Source organism: Lathamus discolor, chromosome 4 (assembly GCF_037157495.1).
Source record: "Lathamus discolor isolate bLatDis1 chromosome 4, bLatDis1.hap1, whole genome shotgun sequence".
Lineage (NCBI taxonomy): Eukaryota > Metazoa > Chordata > Aves > Psittaciformes > Psittacidae > Lathamus > Lathamus discolor.
In genome coordinates this window covers 8,605,793-8,622,778 of record NC_088887.1, presented here as the reverse complement: position 1 = coordinate 8,622,778, position 16,986 = coordinate 8,605,793, and the positions used below count along the sequence as shown (strand labels likewise).

Genomic DNA, 16,986 nt, shown 5'->3' with positions numbered 1-16,986 from the left:
GAAATTTGAGGGGAGAGATGGAATCAGATGGGCTGAAGGAGGACACATTGGGTAGCTGTGGAAAGAGGATACAAGAGTATGCCAAGGATAAAGTAGTACTCTGAAGGTGTTCAAGTGAGGGTGATGTGGTGATGGAAAGAAGATGGAAATGTAAAAGTGATCTCAGTTTGGCCAGGATTTGGACCAGGATCGGTGCACGTCTTGTGTGGAAAACTAAGTACCTCCCTGCCCATCCATACCATGGAAGGAGATGAAGCTGTTATTTCTGTCATCATGTACAGATCATTTACACCCAAGTGTCCTGAGGTCAACAAGAACACTGCTGCTGTTTTATGTGTTGTTTCCTGCAAACAGCAGGGCAACCCGTGTGGTTGTATAGAGTATAGAACGCATGGAAGAACATACAGAAGTATAGAACATATGGGAAACAAATCCGTAGAGAACCCGGTTTCCTCAGCCCCGTTGCTCACCAAACAACTGGTTAATAAGCTCCGGAATATCAGAGACATCCCAGAAGGCTGGAAGAGAGCTGTGCCCTGCCAATATTTGTAAAGAGCAAACAGAAGACCTGAAAGTTTCTCAGCAAAGCAACAAAGAGCCGAAATGAGATTCTCCAGTTAATGCCAATCAGCCTGATTTGGAGGAAACTGATCTTGCTGCATAAACTTGTTTTGTTCTTGCCAGTCTTTGATGTGACTAGAGGCTTGTTTGGAAAAGGTGATGGCTTAGATCTATCCAGGCTTCTGGAAGCATTAATATCCCAAGGCATACCATGAGAAAAAAATAGCATTATGCAATATTAACAGAGCAGGAGGTTAAGTGAGCAGGTTGCCTCCATTTAACAACCTGCAAACACAAAGGAGGTCATCCCTGGAAGCCCGCTGTTGGGTGGCAGTGTTTCTTACATGGATGCCCAGGAAGGAGTCCTTGGTCAGGTATGACTCACCATTTTATTCAGTGCTTGGTGGGCAGACACAGTTCATTCTGACACAATTTACTGAGGTCACAAATATTGTTAGAGTGTTAAAAATAATGAGGATGGGACCAGCACAGAATGACCTCCCACGTTCAGTGAGGTTGTCATTCTCATAAAACTTTTAGAAGATAGTTGAGAGCAAATTGCACAGCCATAGACAGGGAAAAGTGTCCATATCCACAGAGAAAAACTTCCAATCCTGAAAAGAGGTGATCTGGAAAGGATTGAGAGATCCTAACAGGCAGAAAACCAGACACGAGGTCAGTGGGCCAGGCTGCACCACTGGGTCCGAAGTGATCTCTGGCCATGCAAAGACAGAAGGAGATGATTAAACCTCTCTCTGTGTCTGGGTAAGTCCCATGCTGGAAAACGGTACGTGGCTTCATGCTCCATATTTTAAAAATAACTTTGAATCAAAGGTGACCTGAAGGCTGGAGATCTCAGCAATTTAAAGAGGTCAACCTGTTTAATGTATCAAAAAGCAGAACGAGACATGACTTGCTTGCAGTATCGCTTCCTTCCTGGGGAAAAGTCTACCAGGTATTCTGGCAGAGCCTAACAGGAGCCAGGCACTGGAGAGTGATTAATCACAGAAACAAACTACCAAGTGAAGTGCAAGATCCTCTCTTCTGGAGTCTTCGAGTCACAACTGGAGCCCTGTCTGGAAGAGAGCTGCTTGTCCACAGAATCCATAGGGCTGTGAGAGTTAAGAACCCTCAGGAAGAAGGAAGAGTTACCATGCAGTTAACCTCTCTTTAAAGTCCTCTGTAAGCACCTGATACCAGGCTGCCTTTAGGTGTAACTAAGTACAGGTATCATGACTCTGTGCATTAGCCCAGTACGAGTTACAGGGTTGAAAGCCTTCTGGACCATGTTGGTATCTGAGTGCTTCACCCCAGCCTCCTTTGTCTTTTGTTTTTGTCTTGGAGTCTGTGTTACCTACAGTTGTGAAAAATCATCTCAGAAGATGTGACCCTCGCTATGTTTAGAGAAGGACTGGGGAAAAAATACCACCAGTGTTTTGACAAGTTATTTGGATTCTGCGGTGGTGAGGAGAGAAACAGCCTAGAATGAGCCAATACAGCTCTACAGGCTTTAAAGTGGGACAGTGAGAACATAGGAAAGAAGGTGGATCTATAGGATGAAGAGAATTGAGGTTTCTTTCTGGAAAGATCAGAGAGAGATCAGAAGAGAGGGATGATGCTAGGGGTGGTTACAGTGAGGATTAGAAATCCCAAACATTCAGAAATAACCATGCAGAGCCTCCCCGTGCCACAAGATTTATCTTAAGATTATGAAATGTAAAGACTTGCTTTCATCTGCACTCTTCGCCTCCTACTTTCAACTCTTTAGGTTACATGAAACCACTTTCACAGTTCCCCTGTGACCATAAAGATAGGCGTTTGCTTTGTGAACAAAGTGAAAGCATGGGAGTTAACGGCTCCAGGAGTCTGGAATTTAAACTCAACCCCAGCACCCTGATTTAGGGAATGAAGCATAGACTTTGCTAAGTTAGAGGGATGTTACCATGCATTCGCACAAGAGTTGCATATTTTGGGAAGAAGATGACCTTCTTGTTTGGAGAGCTCCAGATCTGATGCATTTAAAGGACTTCCCGGTCTTTGCCGTTGTTTTAGGTCTATGCAGGACAAAGAGAGCAGATAAAAACGTGGGGACCCAGCACACAGGACCTAGGGGTGGGAGTGGAGAAGGGGGACAGAGAGAGCATCATGGAGCTAGGATGCTCGGGCTGCCTGGCTTTATCTGCCTAATAACGAAAAGCAGCAAGCGTGTCAGAGAGTGTGAGGGAAACAGATCAATAGGGAGATAAAACTGAGATGGAAGGAGCTGGTGAGGGGGTGGGGAAGAGAGTAATAAGCCACTACAAATCAGGAGGGTTACATCTGAACCCGATTTGAATGCACTCTGAGCTGGCGTGAATACAGCAGGTGTAAGGCTACAGTGAATCAGACATAAATACAGAAACAAAGAAGGGAAGTAGGAAGGAGGTAGTTTTCTTGCTAATACTGCCCTGTAACCTGCCTCCACAGCTCTGACCCAACCTTACAAGCCCTGCTTCTCCCCTAGTCCTGATGTATGGAGAATCCCAGACCTTGCTAGCTCTGAGAACAGGGACTGACAGCCTTCTTCTGCTCCCCTGGCCACCATGACCTTCAACATGTCCTGAAGACGTGTCTCTTGGGTAAAAAGTGTCTCAGTCACGCTTACCCCACCAAGCGCAGTGATCCTTACCAACTCGTTCAGTGATGACCCAAGGCCAGACAGCTTCTGACAGTGCCCTGAACCGGTGGGTTTGGGCACTTTTCCACAAGAGATAATACGAAAGCTGACCAGGGAAGCCTTTTTGTTCAGCTCTAGATTTTGGAGGCAAAGGAGACTGATATATCCCAAAGCTAAGGGGGCATCAGAGCATGTAAATGAAAATGTGCTCTATCGGATGAGGGCTGAGGGTATGGGTGCCTTGCCCTGTTTGCCTCCCCGGCCCAGGCACTCAGCCATTTTGCTCCTTCTGCCTGGAATTAGTTTTGAGGGACATCTGCCAAATTCTTGTGGCATGACCATTAACAATAGAAGTTCAGTTTTCCATCGCTGTCCACACTGCTCCCTCCTTCTGTCAGCAGCCTCAGCGTGGAGACCAAGCACTGAAAGAGCCTTAGGGACTGAAGCGACCCTGAAGAGGGGCAAGGACAATACACACGGCTGTTCAAATGAGCTTGGACTAACCTCTCACTGGGAGACACAATGGCCTAACTCCCCAAGGCAGCCATGGGTTCTATTTTCTAGCTCTAAAATTGTACCGTACCCCAAAGGAGCCTTCTCCACAACTCAGCCACAGCAGCTGTGTGAGAAGAGCTAGAGTCAAAGCAAGCGGCAAGAAGAGAGTTGTTGATACTGGCAAGTAAAATCTTAACAAACTTAGACTTTACCCAGATGAATATTTCAAGATGTTATGCTTATTTCAAGATGTTACGCTTACAGAAGTCTGGCAAAGCACAAGTCAACTGCCTTTAATTACATGCTAAACCGATCAAGCTGAAGATCGATTCTCTTGCTGGCAATCACGGGCAGGAGTGCAAACTTGTCCTGGCAGCACTAGGATTTTAACATGCTCAAAACATGTTGCCCGTGCATGGTATGGGCTCCCCTCAATGTGTTGCCTCCTTTGCTTTCATGGAAAAGCAATGCCGATTTCTAAAGGAGCAAGCCATGAGGTTGGTGCTGGACTGGAAACTCTTGGCCAAACAGCTTAAATACTGCATACCAAAATGAGCGTGACTGCGCTCCTCCCAGTCCCACTCACAACTCACTTCCACCTACCACATGATTTACACAAGACAAGGAAAGCTAGGAAGGGGTTTTTATTTCCCAAAATGACCCCCACTTTTTATTCCCATCATTCTTAAAACAGCTCTTTCACGTAGCAGAGGGAAGCGTGCCCTTGGTGATGCCTTCTGATCGCATTACACTAAGTCGTTTGCCCACGAAGAGATACTTAAAATACACCATAAACATTTCTATCCTTGTGAAGTGTTTAAACTATCTTTTTATGGCCATGCCCTGCCTGCACCAGGGATGAATTTCTTGACAAGTGCGATGGTTAATGATTCAGCAGGTAGTAAAGCAATTTTTCCATAAGAATGAATGCTGTAGAGGCGGGGATGCATGCAGGGCTTGATGAAACGCATCGTTTAAATACCCAAGTACGGTGCTTTGCAGCATAAGATCTTTTACATTTACATATCCCCAAAACACTGCCCAAAATAGCGAGATCTGAACCGTGCGAAAGCAGAGCAAATACCGCGTAGGCACACACAAGGTATTCGGGGCACCTCTTCATTCTGGTGTGGTGCTTGTAGGGTGTGCCACTGAAACAGACCAGAGATGGTGCCATGCACCAGTGCGTCTCCTTTCTGACCGGTTACGCTGACACACTGCAGATAAGGAGCAGATACCCACCGCTATGTGTGGTCAGACTCACAAGTGCGGGGCCGGAACACGCGGCGGCCGCACACCGCTCCAGCCGGCGGCGCACACCCCGACCGGAAGGGGGCGTCCTAGCGGCGGGTCCACCACGCCACTCGTCCTTCTGGCCTGCCAATGGGGAAGCGGCGGAGGCGGGACGTGCCGCTGCCTCTGCCAGTCGGAGGCGGGGCTGGGCGGCGTTAGCACCCGGAAGCGGCCGCTCTGCGCTTGTGGTGCCATAGAGCAGTAGTGGCGGGGCGGGGTGGGCGCTGAGCCCGGCGGCGGGGCCGAGGCCTGCGTGAGGGCGACCGCGGCGAGGCCCGAGCCCCGCGGGGGGCGGCGGCAGCGCTATGGCGGCAGAGGGGAAGGTGACGGGGCAGAGCCAGGAGCAGTTCCTGCTGTTGGCCAAGGCGGCCCGCGGCGCCGCCCTCGCCAGCCTCATCCACCAGGTGCTGGAGGCCCCGGGCATCTACGTGTTCGGGGAGCTGCTGGACATGCCCGCCGTCCGGGAGGTGAGACCGGACAGGCCGCACGGCGCGGTGCGGCCCGCACCGGGCGCCAGGCCCGCCGGGCCCTGCCCGCGGCCCGGCCTGGAGCGCGGCGGAGCCTGACCGTGTGTCCCCGCAGTTGGCCGACAGCGAGTTCTCCCCCGTGTTCCGCCTCCTGACCATCTTCGCCTACGGCACCTACGCGGACTACCTGGGTGAGGCCCGGCCCCGGGGCGGCGGGGGCACAGCGCGATTCACCCGGGGTGGGGGGGGGGTCCCTCGGTGTGGAACCCGTCCAAGAGCCACGGGTCCCTGTAGGCTCTCCCTCAAGCTGCCCCCTCTGCAGCCAGGGCCGTGCCTCCGGCTCTACGGCGCACGCCTGGCCGCGGCTTGGGCTGCAGACCACTGAGGTAGTAATTAATAGCACTGGCAGGAATTAACGCTGGTATTTGCCAGCGGAGTGGGGAGCTTCGAAGAACGTCTTGACAAAGGCATTTTCGAGGGGCAAGGGGAGACACTCTGGGATCCTGTGGGATGGAAAAACTTTGGGATCCTCTGGGATGGGCAGACCAGCATAAATAAGGTAGGACATAAATAGGACAGGTAGAGAGGATGCCTTGAGGTTGAGGGGAGGAAAGCTGCTCAGAAAAGGTCTTTCGAGCCGAGAATTAAGGGGGATGGCTTGACAAGATGAAGCATCACTCGGGGGATTGGTGTGCATATGCATTAAGAAACGGGTATGGTGCAGATGCTTCTGTGAAATGGAAGAAGAGGCATAAATTCTTATACCCTATTCTTTCCCCTGCCAATAGCTGAAGCAGCAAACCTCCCTCCCTTGACAGAGGCTCAGAAGAACAAACTGAGGCACCTGTCAGTCGTCACTCTGGCTGCCAAGATCAAGGTAGTGGCCCTATTTTTCCCCAGTTTCCCCTTCCACTGGGTTACCTCATGCTAGTTACCACCGTGTTTCCACAGTGCATCCCCTACTCGGTGCTGCTGGAGCAGTTACAGCTGAAGAATGTCCGACAACTGGAGGACCTTGTGATCGAGGCCGTGTATGCGGATGTGCTGCGAGGGAGCTTGGATCAACGGAACCAGCGCCTGGAGGTGGATTACAGCATTGGGAGGGACATCCGGAGGGAGGAGCTAAGCACCATCACCCGCACATTGCAGGAGTGGTGAGGAGGAAGCCCCCAATACTAACACCCAAAAATGGTTGCAGGAGTGGCCAGTGGCTTCCCCGGGTCCTCTGTGTGTTGCTGGGGGGTACTGTTGTAGGTGGCCTACTCGGTCCCCTTTCCCACACTAATGGAAAGTAATTTTCCAAAAGTAATTTTCGAGATTCCTCTGTTTGTGGTTAGAGGGGTGACGAGACTGCAGCAACCTTTTGCACAGTCCTGGCTGTTGGCAGGAGGCTTTCTGAGCCTGCATTTCCTAAGCTAGTATCACCTTGTTCTCTGTCCCCCTCCCAGATAGTAATGTCACTATGCACATTATGAGACTGGACTCTCACTCCCTTGTCCTCCCTGAGTGGTGTAGCTGACACCTTCTGGTCTTGTTGGCCTCTAGAGTTGAAAGCTGCCATCTTTCACGTCTCTTTCTATGCCATGTAAATTACCCGGCCTGTTCAGTTCCACATCTTCTCTGCAGGTGCCAGGGCTGTGAGGTTGTCTTGTCGGGCATTGAGGAGCAGGTTAGCCGGGCCAACCAGCATAAAGAGCAGCAGCTGGCACTGAAGCAGCAGATAGAGAGTGAGGTGAGTGGGATGAGGAGGGAGCAGCCAGTGCCCCTCACTTTAAAATAACTGGAACCAGTACCCTGTGGTTGTTAACGGGCTTTGCTCAAGTAAGGCATTACCTTTTCCCTAGGCCAGACCAGCCTAGGGCATCATGCCTGAGTAAGAGCCCTGAATCAGTGTAACATTCCTCTGCAGTGCAGGGGTCTGGGCAGCTGTTAGCTCTTTGGTTTGACCTGAGCTTGCAGCTCTAAACTCCAGAATCTGGCTTAAAAAAACCCAAACAAACCAACCCAACTGTCCTCTTCCCCCACCCCCAGCTATTTCCCAACAAAATAAAACAAAAAAAATCACAACAACAAAATACCTTGGGAAATTCCTTGGATTTTGCTTCTCTGCTGCTGCAGGTGGCAAACCTGAAGAAGACCATTAAAGTGACAACAGCTGCCGCTGCAGCAGCCACATCCCAGGACCCGGAACAGCACCTAACAGAGCTCAGGGAACCGGCCCCTGGCACCAACCAGCGCCAGGCCAGCAAGAAGACTTCCAAAGCCAAAGGGTGAGGAGTGGGGGCAGATGAACAGCGCTGCTCTGTGTGTGTATGTGTTCAGGAGGTGAGCTGAGGGGAGCCCTGTTTCAGAGCAGTGAGGCTGCTGGCTGCAGGGGTCTGCTCTCTGGACAGGTGATGGTGAGAGATGTAGTCCCAGCTGAGCTTTTCTCCTGCTCACTTGAGGGGAAATCTTTGTAGCTCTTGATCTGAAGCGGAGTTCATAAGCCTTCCTTGTGTTCTCCTTTCGCTCTTTGTGTGCATTTAGAAGAGGGAGTTGGAGATCAGCCTGAGTGTCCATCCTGACTGTTTTTCTTTCCTCTTTCCACAGGCTGCGGGGCAGTGCGAAGATTTGGTCTAAATCAAACTAGTTGGATCTCCCTTCACAACTGGGAGGGTGAGAGGAAGAGATATGGGGGATGGAGGGGTAACAAAGGTCCCAAGTGTGATGCTTCTGAGCTGTTCTCCGAGATACATCTTGCCAGCTAATTCTCCTGCATGTTTGTTCTCTTTCCTATTTTCTTTACTGCTTTCCAGGCAGTGTCCCCTCCTTTTCATCACAGCATTTCACACTCACTAAGCTTCCAGTTGTTTGTGTTGCTGTTTTCCCCTACCACTCCAGCCCCCATCGCCTCGGCCATGTGTTTCTCTCTTTCTCTCTCCCTGTCTTCTGACAGGTCAATTTAAAGAGCCATAAAACCATGTCAGTCACCGTTGCAGCCACAGGGCATCACAGAAGCTTGGAAAGAGTGTGCTGGTGCTCAGCAATCATTTTGGCTCTGAGACCCCTGGGATACTTTGCTCCCAGATGCAGCTGCCATCTTTGATTGTTTAATCTTTGTTTTGCTAGGTGGGAGGGTAGGTTTTGAAGGGATTCTTTTAAAAATATATAAATATATTATAAATATATATAAAACAATAAAAATATAGATCTATGGACATATCTGTACAGACTTCTCCTCCTGTAGTGGTGTCTCTTTGTCTTGTATACTGATTCTGGATGTTCCAAAATAAGTCATGATATTGAAAGCCTCTGTCCTGTTTCTGGTTGGTATATCCTGAAAACATTCGCTTCCTTTTCCAAGGGCAATGCCAGGGTAGCTGTGCTGGGATGAGAGTCCATAAATCAGGAATGAATCATAAATTTTATTTAAAGAGTTTCTTGTGTGATTGGTTTGCACCAGGAATGCTCAGAAGAACATGCAGCTTTTCAGGTAGTCCCAGAGGACAGTGCCGCGACTGAGGGGAAGATGAAAAGTGACATGGGGACTTGGCCGGTAGCGTTAAAGGTACCAGAGTCCATGCCATCTGGCTGAGGTTGCATAGTATTGATGTTTGTGTGTTGATTGCTTTTGGGCAATGCTGGAGCCTGGCTGAAACAGGAAGTTGTAATGAAAGTGGCTCCTGGGAGATGCCCAGGAAATCCAGCAGGTTATCCAGAGGCTGCATCCTTGAGTCTGGCTTGAAGCTGGGTCAGACAGACACCTGGGTGAGTTTTCCCCTGGGTCAGCTCCCAGTGCAGGCAGGTGAGAGCTGGAGATGAGGCAGTGTCAGTAGGAGCCTTGTTCAGGCTGTGGGGAGGCGGGTGAGATGGTGCTTGTTGCAGCGGTAGCTGGGTGTGTTGCCATCGTAATATCGACCGCCCCCAAGTGCTGATTTGTGCAATATTGCTGTTTACTAATTCCAGGCTGCTGTCACAGCTCTGATGCTAGTTGGGAAGCCCTGTCACCTGAACCCATGAATTCATCCAGCTTTGAAGCAGCTTCCTTCCCTGTGTGAAAAGTCACAAGGCAGGACACACCAGCCAGCTGCGCTGGGCAGGGCTATACCAAGCTGTCCCAGGGTCACTGCTCTTACTGGCTGAGGTCTCCAAGAGCTACAGCAGTCCACCCATTCAAGGCTTTAGCTGCAGTCCTCTGGCACAAAAGTGCCAAGTAGGAGAGGTTTGGCATGAAGCTATCTGGCGGAGAGATGCAAATCTGGCTGCAGGAGGACATAAGGGGACAACTGAGACAGGGCTGTCCTAACCCTTCTAGAGCGGTCTGGCTGATTGGCAGCGACAGGGAGTCTACTCGATGAGTCCTGTTGTACGTAAGTTGCAGGGAAGGGATTGTGACAACACTTCCAGCTTTTGTTTAAATTACCTTGAGCCTTCCTCCCTCTGCACCACATCACCTTTGTCTGTCTCTCTCAGTGAGGAAAGTCACTGTGCTTGCTGTGTTTGCAATTGCGAGAAGCAATGAGGTCCTTACACATCAGATTCTAGCACTCCCTTGGAAGGCAGGTGCCAGCAGAAGAGGTGGTACCTGGCAAGCCCCAAGCACCTGCCAAATATCTGGAACCTCAAAGCCATTTGAAAGAAGAGCTGCTTGCAAAGGTGTTGGGGTGTGATGTGAAGGAGTGAGGAGAATCTGCTTGGGATGGAGCCGAGGAGCTGGACAAAGTACATGTCCTAACCACCAGCTGTGGTCCAGTAGGAGTTGGGCTGGAATGGTGGCTGTAACAGGGTCCAGGGAGTTAAGTTACCATTAATGGAGAAGGATATCTGTGCCCCATAAGAGCCCTGTTGCTGAATAAGAGCAACCATAACAGCTCTTTGTCCCAAGCACTGTGGCTCCCCTCTGACCTGTTGGGCTTCTCTCTCCTTAATTGCACTGTGGCTGTTGGGCACGAAAGGTCTTTTTAAATACCCTGAATCCACAGTTTAAATCTGGGCTGCAAATGCTGGGAGTGGAGTTGGAAGCATCCCTGAGCCAGCACTGAGATCTCCATGCCAGCTACGTGAGTGCCCTGCACAGCGCATGGGAAGGCGGAGCAGTACCTGAGCTCCGTACACACACTGAGTACAAACCCCCATGAGCAATCAGTGTGGACCAACACGGGGTCCTGCAGGGACTCACCACACCAGCCCTAGACTCTGCTGAAGCCCCAGGCTCTTCATAGCTAAACCACAGCCAGCACGAATCTGCTGCATCCTTCTGCCATAGCCTCATTTTGCAGCATCTGGCTTGCGCTCCTCTCCGAGGTTCATCTCCACTCTCTAGTAGTGGCATTTGCCACATGCTGCCACTGGCCTTGCTCCCGCTCCCCATCTTCTTATTCACCCCTCTCAAGGCTGGTTGTGTTGTGGATTTCAGAAGAGTTTGGGATCAAATGCACTTGACTAAGGGGCATCTGCACAGCTCTCCCATTTTGCTCACTTTTCAAAGGATCACCTTTTAAGACCTCCATTAAAAAAAAAGCAAGCAGCAGGAGGTAGCACATCAGATGCCTTCAGACCTTTGGTATGGTTGAAAAAGAAAAGAGAGGTGTGCAGTGCAGAAAGAAACCACTGCTGCAGATTGCTTTGTCAGATGGCAAACAGAGGGCAGGAGCACAGGTTTCCCTTTGCCCTTCATCTGAAAACCACAGTTTGTTTTCCTGCTCACTTCAGCTGTAATGCTGAATTTCAGTCAGAGATGTGAAGATTAATTCATTAGTTAACATTTATAAATCACTTTGAAGATGGCAAGAGAGAGCTAAGTACTGAGCATCATTATTATTAGTAGTTTGCATTTTAATTTTAAATGTCTTTGTGTTTTAACCCTGTTTTATCCTAAAGAAAAGGCTGATAAGCAGGGCCTGAGTAGAGCAGAATAGAAATACCTGGACACATGACAACCTAAGCCAAGGGATGAGGTTTAAGGGATTGCAGAAGAGAGGGTATGGAGAAGTGTTGGTCGCAGCTTGAAGGGCTGGAGGCCTGCCAGCCCTAGGATGGAAAGTGTCATGACTTGTGCAGTGATTCATGGCAACCCCCTCTTTGGATATTTGGCTTCCACACCTGGATTGAGGAAAGGGAGGAAGCAGGACACAGCCTGAATGGATTCATCACTGGTGTCTGACTTTTGCCAGCCTCTGGCCATCCTGTGCCAAGAGGTACCCATGGATTCTTAGCTGGGGTAATGGGGGTAATTTCTTCTTACTGCACTCCTGGGGTACAATTTCTTCTGTGGTGGGGGGGTCAGGCACCATGCACGCTGCGGTGCCCATCTGCGCTTGGTGAGTGGGGAGAAGCCTACCCAAGCAGGCAAGCACCCTGCAGGACTTGTCCCAAGGTCTCCCCATCCTCCAGCACTTCGTGCTGAGGGACCTTTGGAGGGAGAGCTGGGCTTTGTGCTTAACAGCCCTCAGCAAGGCTCCCCTCAGAGAGTTGCTGGGGTTGCTGAGGCTGCCCTTGCCCCTGTTCCCCAGAGGAGACACATGGGGAGGGTTTGCTGTTTGACGAACGGACGGGCTGGTGTGTACCAGTCTCTGTCAAATGTTACCAGGGCTCCTTTGCGCTGGACCCCTCTGGCTGGGGAAGGAGGGTGTCTCCTGACAGAGGTTTCCCCAGGCTCTTTTGGGGTGATGGCAGCTCTGCCTCTGCACAGCAGCAGGACACATACCCACTGCCTCCATCCTCCAGCAGGGTCCCCACTGCCAGCTGAGGAGTGGGTGCTGGGATGCTGCAGACCCCACGGCGATGCCGTGCTCCCCTTCTGTGGGGTGTCCATGCGGCAGCGTGGTCCCCCAGGGCTTCACGTGGAAAGGCATTGGCTCACGTGCCCTCTGAAGGCTTGCTGGGGAAGGCAGGTACCTGGCAGCCTGGTCTGTTGGATGAATGCACACAGATGGATGTGTGCCCTGGTCTGCTTCCCATGGGGCCGTGCCTTCTCTCAAAGGCTCCCTGACAACAGCAGCCACTGAGGGTTGTGCCTGTCCCTTGCTACGGCTGGACCAGCCCCGCTGGGATGAGGCCCTGGCTCTGTAGGGCGGTCAGAAGAGCCCCACAGCCCATGTCTGCAGCTGCAAATGCATCTCTCAGACCACTGACATCCTTCCTGTCTCCTGATTATGCCCTGGAATAGCTGCTCATTTTCCTTCTACGACCCCTTTCCCTCCCTGCCATCCTCTCAAGAGCTGTGTCTGCTCCCGCCTGCAGGGCTCTTCTTCCCTCATCCCTTTTCCTAGCAGCAGTCACTGCTTAGCTGCAATACGCAGAAAACCCCACCTGCTTTCTTTCCTGGTTCCTCGGACACCCACCCTTCGGGTGTCTCCCTCTGGGACTGCTGCAGTTTTCCAGGAGCAGCCCTGCCTGCACAGAGTGGAATGGGGCCGGATTTGTGTCTGCCTCCTCTGCTGGTGGCAGGCTCTGCCAGGGAAAGGAGTTCATTTGTAAGGATTCCCTGTGCAACGTGCAATCGTATTCACGTTGCGATGAGTTCAATAGATACCGAAACATCGGCTGGATTCAGGAGCAGTGACCACCATACAGGTAGCAAGAACATCCAGGATCACTGTAGCAGTTGTGTGTATGTGTGTGTGTGTGTTAAAAGCAATCTCACACCCTCCTGTTCTAAGGCACGAGTGAAGCCCCAGCCCCTTTGAATTCTCTTGTGCCAGTGCAGCTTTCGCTCAAGCTGTTCTCCTTCCCTGCTGTTTATTTCCCTTGAGTATAGACCTCACTTTGCTGAACTAACCAAACCAGTCCCCTCATGCACTGTGAGCTCTCCCTAGCTTGCAGGCTATCCTACAAGCTTGCTCTTACCTGCACTTCGAATTAGGCTTTCTCGGTTAAAAACGAGCACAGTTCTTTTCCACAGGTGAAGTCTGACCAGCATCTCGCACAGCAACAGCAACGCACATCTATAGCTACCAGAAATGCCTCCAGGACTGTGTGCGTCTGCTCCTCCATGCCTCAGTGGGTGCTTAGTTATTACATGATTCACTGGTGACCCTGAGTCTTTCTTGGTTTATGCTGTTTACAATCAAAGTGGCTTCAGTTTACAGCTAAGAAAGTCTTGATCTTGGGTCCTGTGTGCCTTTTCCCTTTTGCTTTGTGCTACTCACTTTGGCGTTAATAGCACAAAGTGAACAGAGTCAACTAAGAGAGTCCCTTTGCTCTTCCTGACACCCCCAAGGCCACCTCCATCCTCCTGTGCAATACCCGCATCCAAGTTGGCAGTGTCTCTGGGTTTTATTTATTTTCTTATGTACTTTTTGCAGTCTTTGTTCTCCTTTCCCCTTACCAGTAAGGGATGGATGCTGTGAGGCTGGTACCTCTACTTCCACCTTACCTCGGATCAATAAGGCACCAGCAGTTGGAGGCAGGCAGTGCCTATTCTGTTTCCCTTCCTTTGTATCTCCTTGTTTATCTTCCTTTGTATCCCCCCCTAAGTTTGTATTAAACACCCTCAGGATTTCTTAAACCCAGGCAGCCAAAACAGGTAGATGTGAGGAGATAGCAGAAGTAATAATAACCTCAGTGGAGTTTCCTCGCTGGGACATTTTTTGATGTCTTTAAAAAAGAAAATTCCCAGGAGGAAAAATCAAAAGCTACATTTAAGAAAGGGATTAAAAAAAACCCAAACAAACAAAAACCAACCCAAAACCCACAAAAAAACCAACAAAACCCCAACAAACAGTTATTTTAGGGTGTTTTGTAGACAGAGAGACGTCGCAAAATCAAACAAGATTTTAACCTGGACCCTGTATTGAGCTCTGCATTGAATCCTGTTGTTCTTCAACACTGTGGGACTGGCATTTCCCGGGGGGATTTTTCAGTCCTGCCCCATGGAATCGCACGTTTGTTTCCCCCAAACAACGCTGTGTCCGCAGAGAGCTCCAGTTCCTGCAGCTCTCTCTGTGCTGCCACGTGCTTTGAAGTCCCAGTCAGGTCACCAGGTCTCTTCTTCCACTTCCCACCCTCCCCTGCAGTGTAGCGTGGTGCCAGTTTCCCCAGTGATTCACCGATGCTAAAGCCTGAAGGGACGGGTATAACCACGTCATTGGGCTTCTCAAGTGGCCAGGAACGACCTCATCCCGTTCCTCTCTGCGCCCGCTCTCGAACTTCTCTTTGAGGCATCCCAGCTAGGTTTGGAGCAGTGAGAGCTGGAAAACCCAGGTGTGCTCCAACCATCACGCCCTCCCGTGAAGGTCTGCGTCTCGTTTGCAGCTCCATCACCAGGTAGCCGCAGCTTTTCTGCTAGGTTGAAGAGCCCTCTACTGTCAGAAGCCTCATTCCCACATAGGTGAGCCCATGCTCACGTGGAATGAGCTCAGGCACAAGAGTCTTGATTTCATGTTATCTTGTAGCGCTGGTTGGTGTTTCCAGGCTTCAAGTCATCCTCATTGCTCCCTCCTTGAGGCCTTCTAATCTTTGGTGTCCTTTTTATTGTTGTAGAACTGGATTTCACACTGCTGTGATACGGGGGGGAAGCTTCACCTCCCTTTTTGCTGAACACAGGCTAACGCATCCTAGCGTGGCCCATCTCCGCAGAGGAAGAATCATGCAAGCACCATTCATTTCCTTGCTCGTCTCCCAATCCCCTAATTCGCTGTGGATTTTCCAAAGTTTCCTCCAGAGTCTCCAGAAAACAGCCCAACATCTTGGAAGATCACGGACTATGTTTGTTTTCCTGGATGCATGTCCTGCTGCTTCCAGTGCAGCCAGCAATACTGCTCGTGAATAAGCACCACACCGATAGTTACGGACTGCTCTGTGCATCTCATCTTCTTCCATCATTTATCACTTTAATTGTTACTTCGGTCCTCTGAAAGCTTCATCAGCTCTGGTTTAATGCCTTCTTTCAGGTCATTAGTCAAGTTACTAATGAGCATTAGTTTCACAACAGCATCCTACTAGAAATAATTTCATATTCCGGAGTCCCTTCCTCCCCCCCCCTTACTTGAATTCTATCAGTGAGCTAAAATTTACAATATTGGCTCTTTGGTTGTTTTACTAATCCTTTATTTATTTGAAATCAGCACATAGCCTTGCGTGGCTCAGGAAGGTACCTTGTGCCCATGCTACTTCTCACTTTGGGTTGCTCTAGCGCCTTTGTTAGCCCAATCCATGTTTTAATCAGGAAATATCACAGCTGCTGGACAGGACCAACTTTGAGAAAGTGAGATCAAGAGCATTATAAAGACTGATCCATACAATACATCCATTTGTATTTCAAAATGTTGTGCGTTTTCCATCTCTCATCTTGACTTAATGCCTGGTTTACTCCTGTGGATACCATCTCCTTTGCTGTTTACAAGTCTTGCCTCAGGTTTGGCTTTCCCCATTACTCCACAGTGCTTTCAGAAGTGCAGCAGAAGGTGCACAGAGCTTCGGGGCTACCAACAGAAATGTTCAAGGACAAAGTGCCCACTAGCTCTAATGGCTGTTTTCACCCTACATTTTCACATATGGAAAAATACAACAAACCAACCCCTTCAGTTTCTATTATTCTGTTTGTGTAGCTAATGCACTCTCACCTGGGGATACGGCATCCATCTTTCCAGCAGTATTCCCAGCCTTATTCTGCCTACATCCCCTTTCCTACCTACCCCCATTATAAGCACTTGCTCCTTAGGAAGATCCAGAACTATCACTGAACTGCATCGCTTCAGCTGGTCCCATATGAAGGTGACAGCTGTGGGGAGGAGTGAGAATGGATTTTGCCTCCATCGGATGGATGACTTGGAACCACTCTGCACGCATCTTAAACAAACACTGCTTTGACTTTCATGTCGGGAACATCCAAGTTTCTGTCTCCGGCCTGCTGGAAGAGCTGTCACAGACATCTCAAAGTCAAGAGACTCAACCCACACCTTCCCTTTGTCCCGACTTTCCATACTTACCTTTTGGCTTGGGATCTCTAAAACTCTCCTGGGCTCCTGTCTCTGTTTGCCAGCCTTAACGCAAGGTTTTCCTCTAACTGAACCTATTTTACGGTTTCCCCAGACCCTCACAGCCTCATCACAGCTGGAGAAAGCCAAGATCTTGGAACCAAACATACAGCAGCTAGTGAGGCTCAAGAAGTGGGTAAATGACACCCCCCGCCACAGAGTGGGAGAGCATGTGAGGGTCCCACATCCATAGGCAGGGCAGCACCCAACAGGGTGCAGAAGCTGAAGCCAGATAAATCTTGGGGATTACACCAAGATTGGGAATTCCATGCCCAAAATGGAATGGATCCCCACATCTCAAACGTCCAAGTTAATTCCCATCGCCTCCATGCCCATCTATGCTCTCTTTCTCAGACATTGCCTCAAAGAATGGCCAGGACTTTCCAGCTGGTTACCACCACTGGTTCAATGCTGTGAGCACATTCCTGAGCTCACCAGGTCCTGCATCTTGTGCCAGCCTAAAGCTACCACTGAGATGGCTGCTGCTGGTGCTTCAATTCTTTCAGTCTGGCAAGCCCAAAATGACTTGTTTGCCACTAAACCTTCCCCAAGCCCT

The 16,986-nt window shown here is 50.1% G+C and overlaps 1 protein-coding gene across 1 annotated transcript; it reads left to right on the top strand.

Annotated features, from left to right (window-relative positions):
- The first annotated feature begins 5,198 nt into the window (after positions 1-5,198).
- On the top strand, positions 5,199-8,679 carry COPS7A (COP9 signalosome subunit 7A). Its single transcript, XM_065676245.1, has 7 exons — positions 5,199-5,472; positions 5,588-5,663; positions 6,261-6,349; positions 6,424-6,626; positions 7,099-7,204; positions 7,591-7,742; positions 8,062-8,679. The coding sequence occupies exons 1-7, from the start codon at positions 5,311-5,313 to the stop codon at positions 8,099-8,101; spliced, it is 828 nt and encodes a 275-aa protein (XP_065532317.1). The 5' UTR covers positions 5,199-5,310; the 3' UTR covers positions 8,102-8,679.
- The last annotated feature ends 8,307 nt before the right edge of the window (positions 8,680-16,986 follow it).

Excerpts from the sequence above, each read along its gene's own strand:
- COPS7A (XM_065676245.1), top strand. The coding sequence starts at position 5,311 with ATGGCGGCAGAGGGGAAGGTGACGGGGCAGAGCCAGGAGCAGTTCCTG. Across the intron at positions 5,473-5,587 it reads ACATGCCCGCCGTCCGGGAG|TTGGCCGACAGCGAGTTCTC; the intron begins GTGAGACCGGAC and ends GTGTCCCCGCAG. Across the intron at positions 6,350-6,423 it reads CTCTGGCTGCCAAGATCAAG|TGCATCCCCTACTCGGTGCT; the intron begins GTAGTGGCCCTA and ends GTGTTTCCACAG.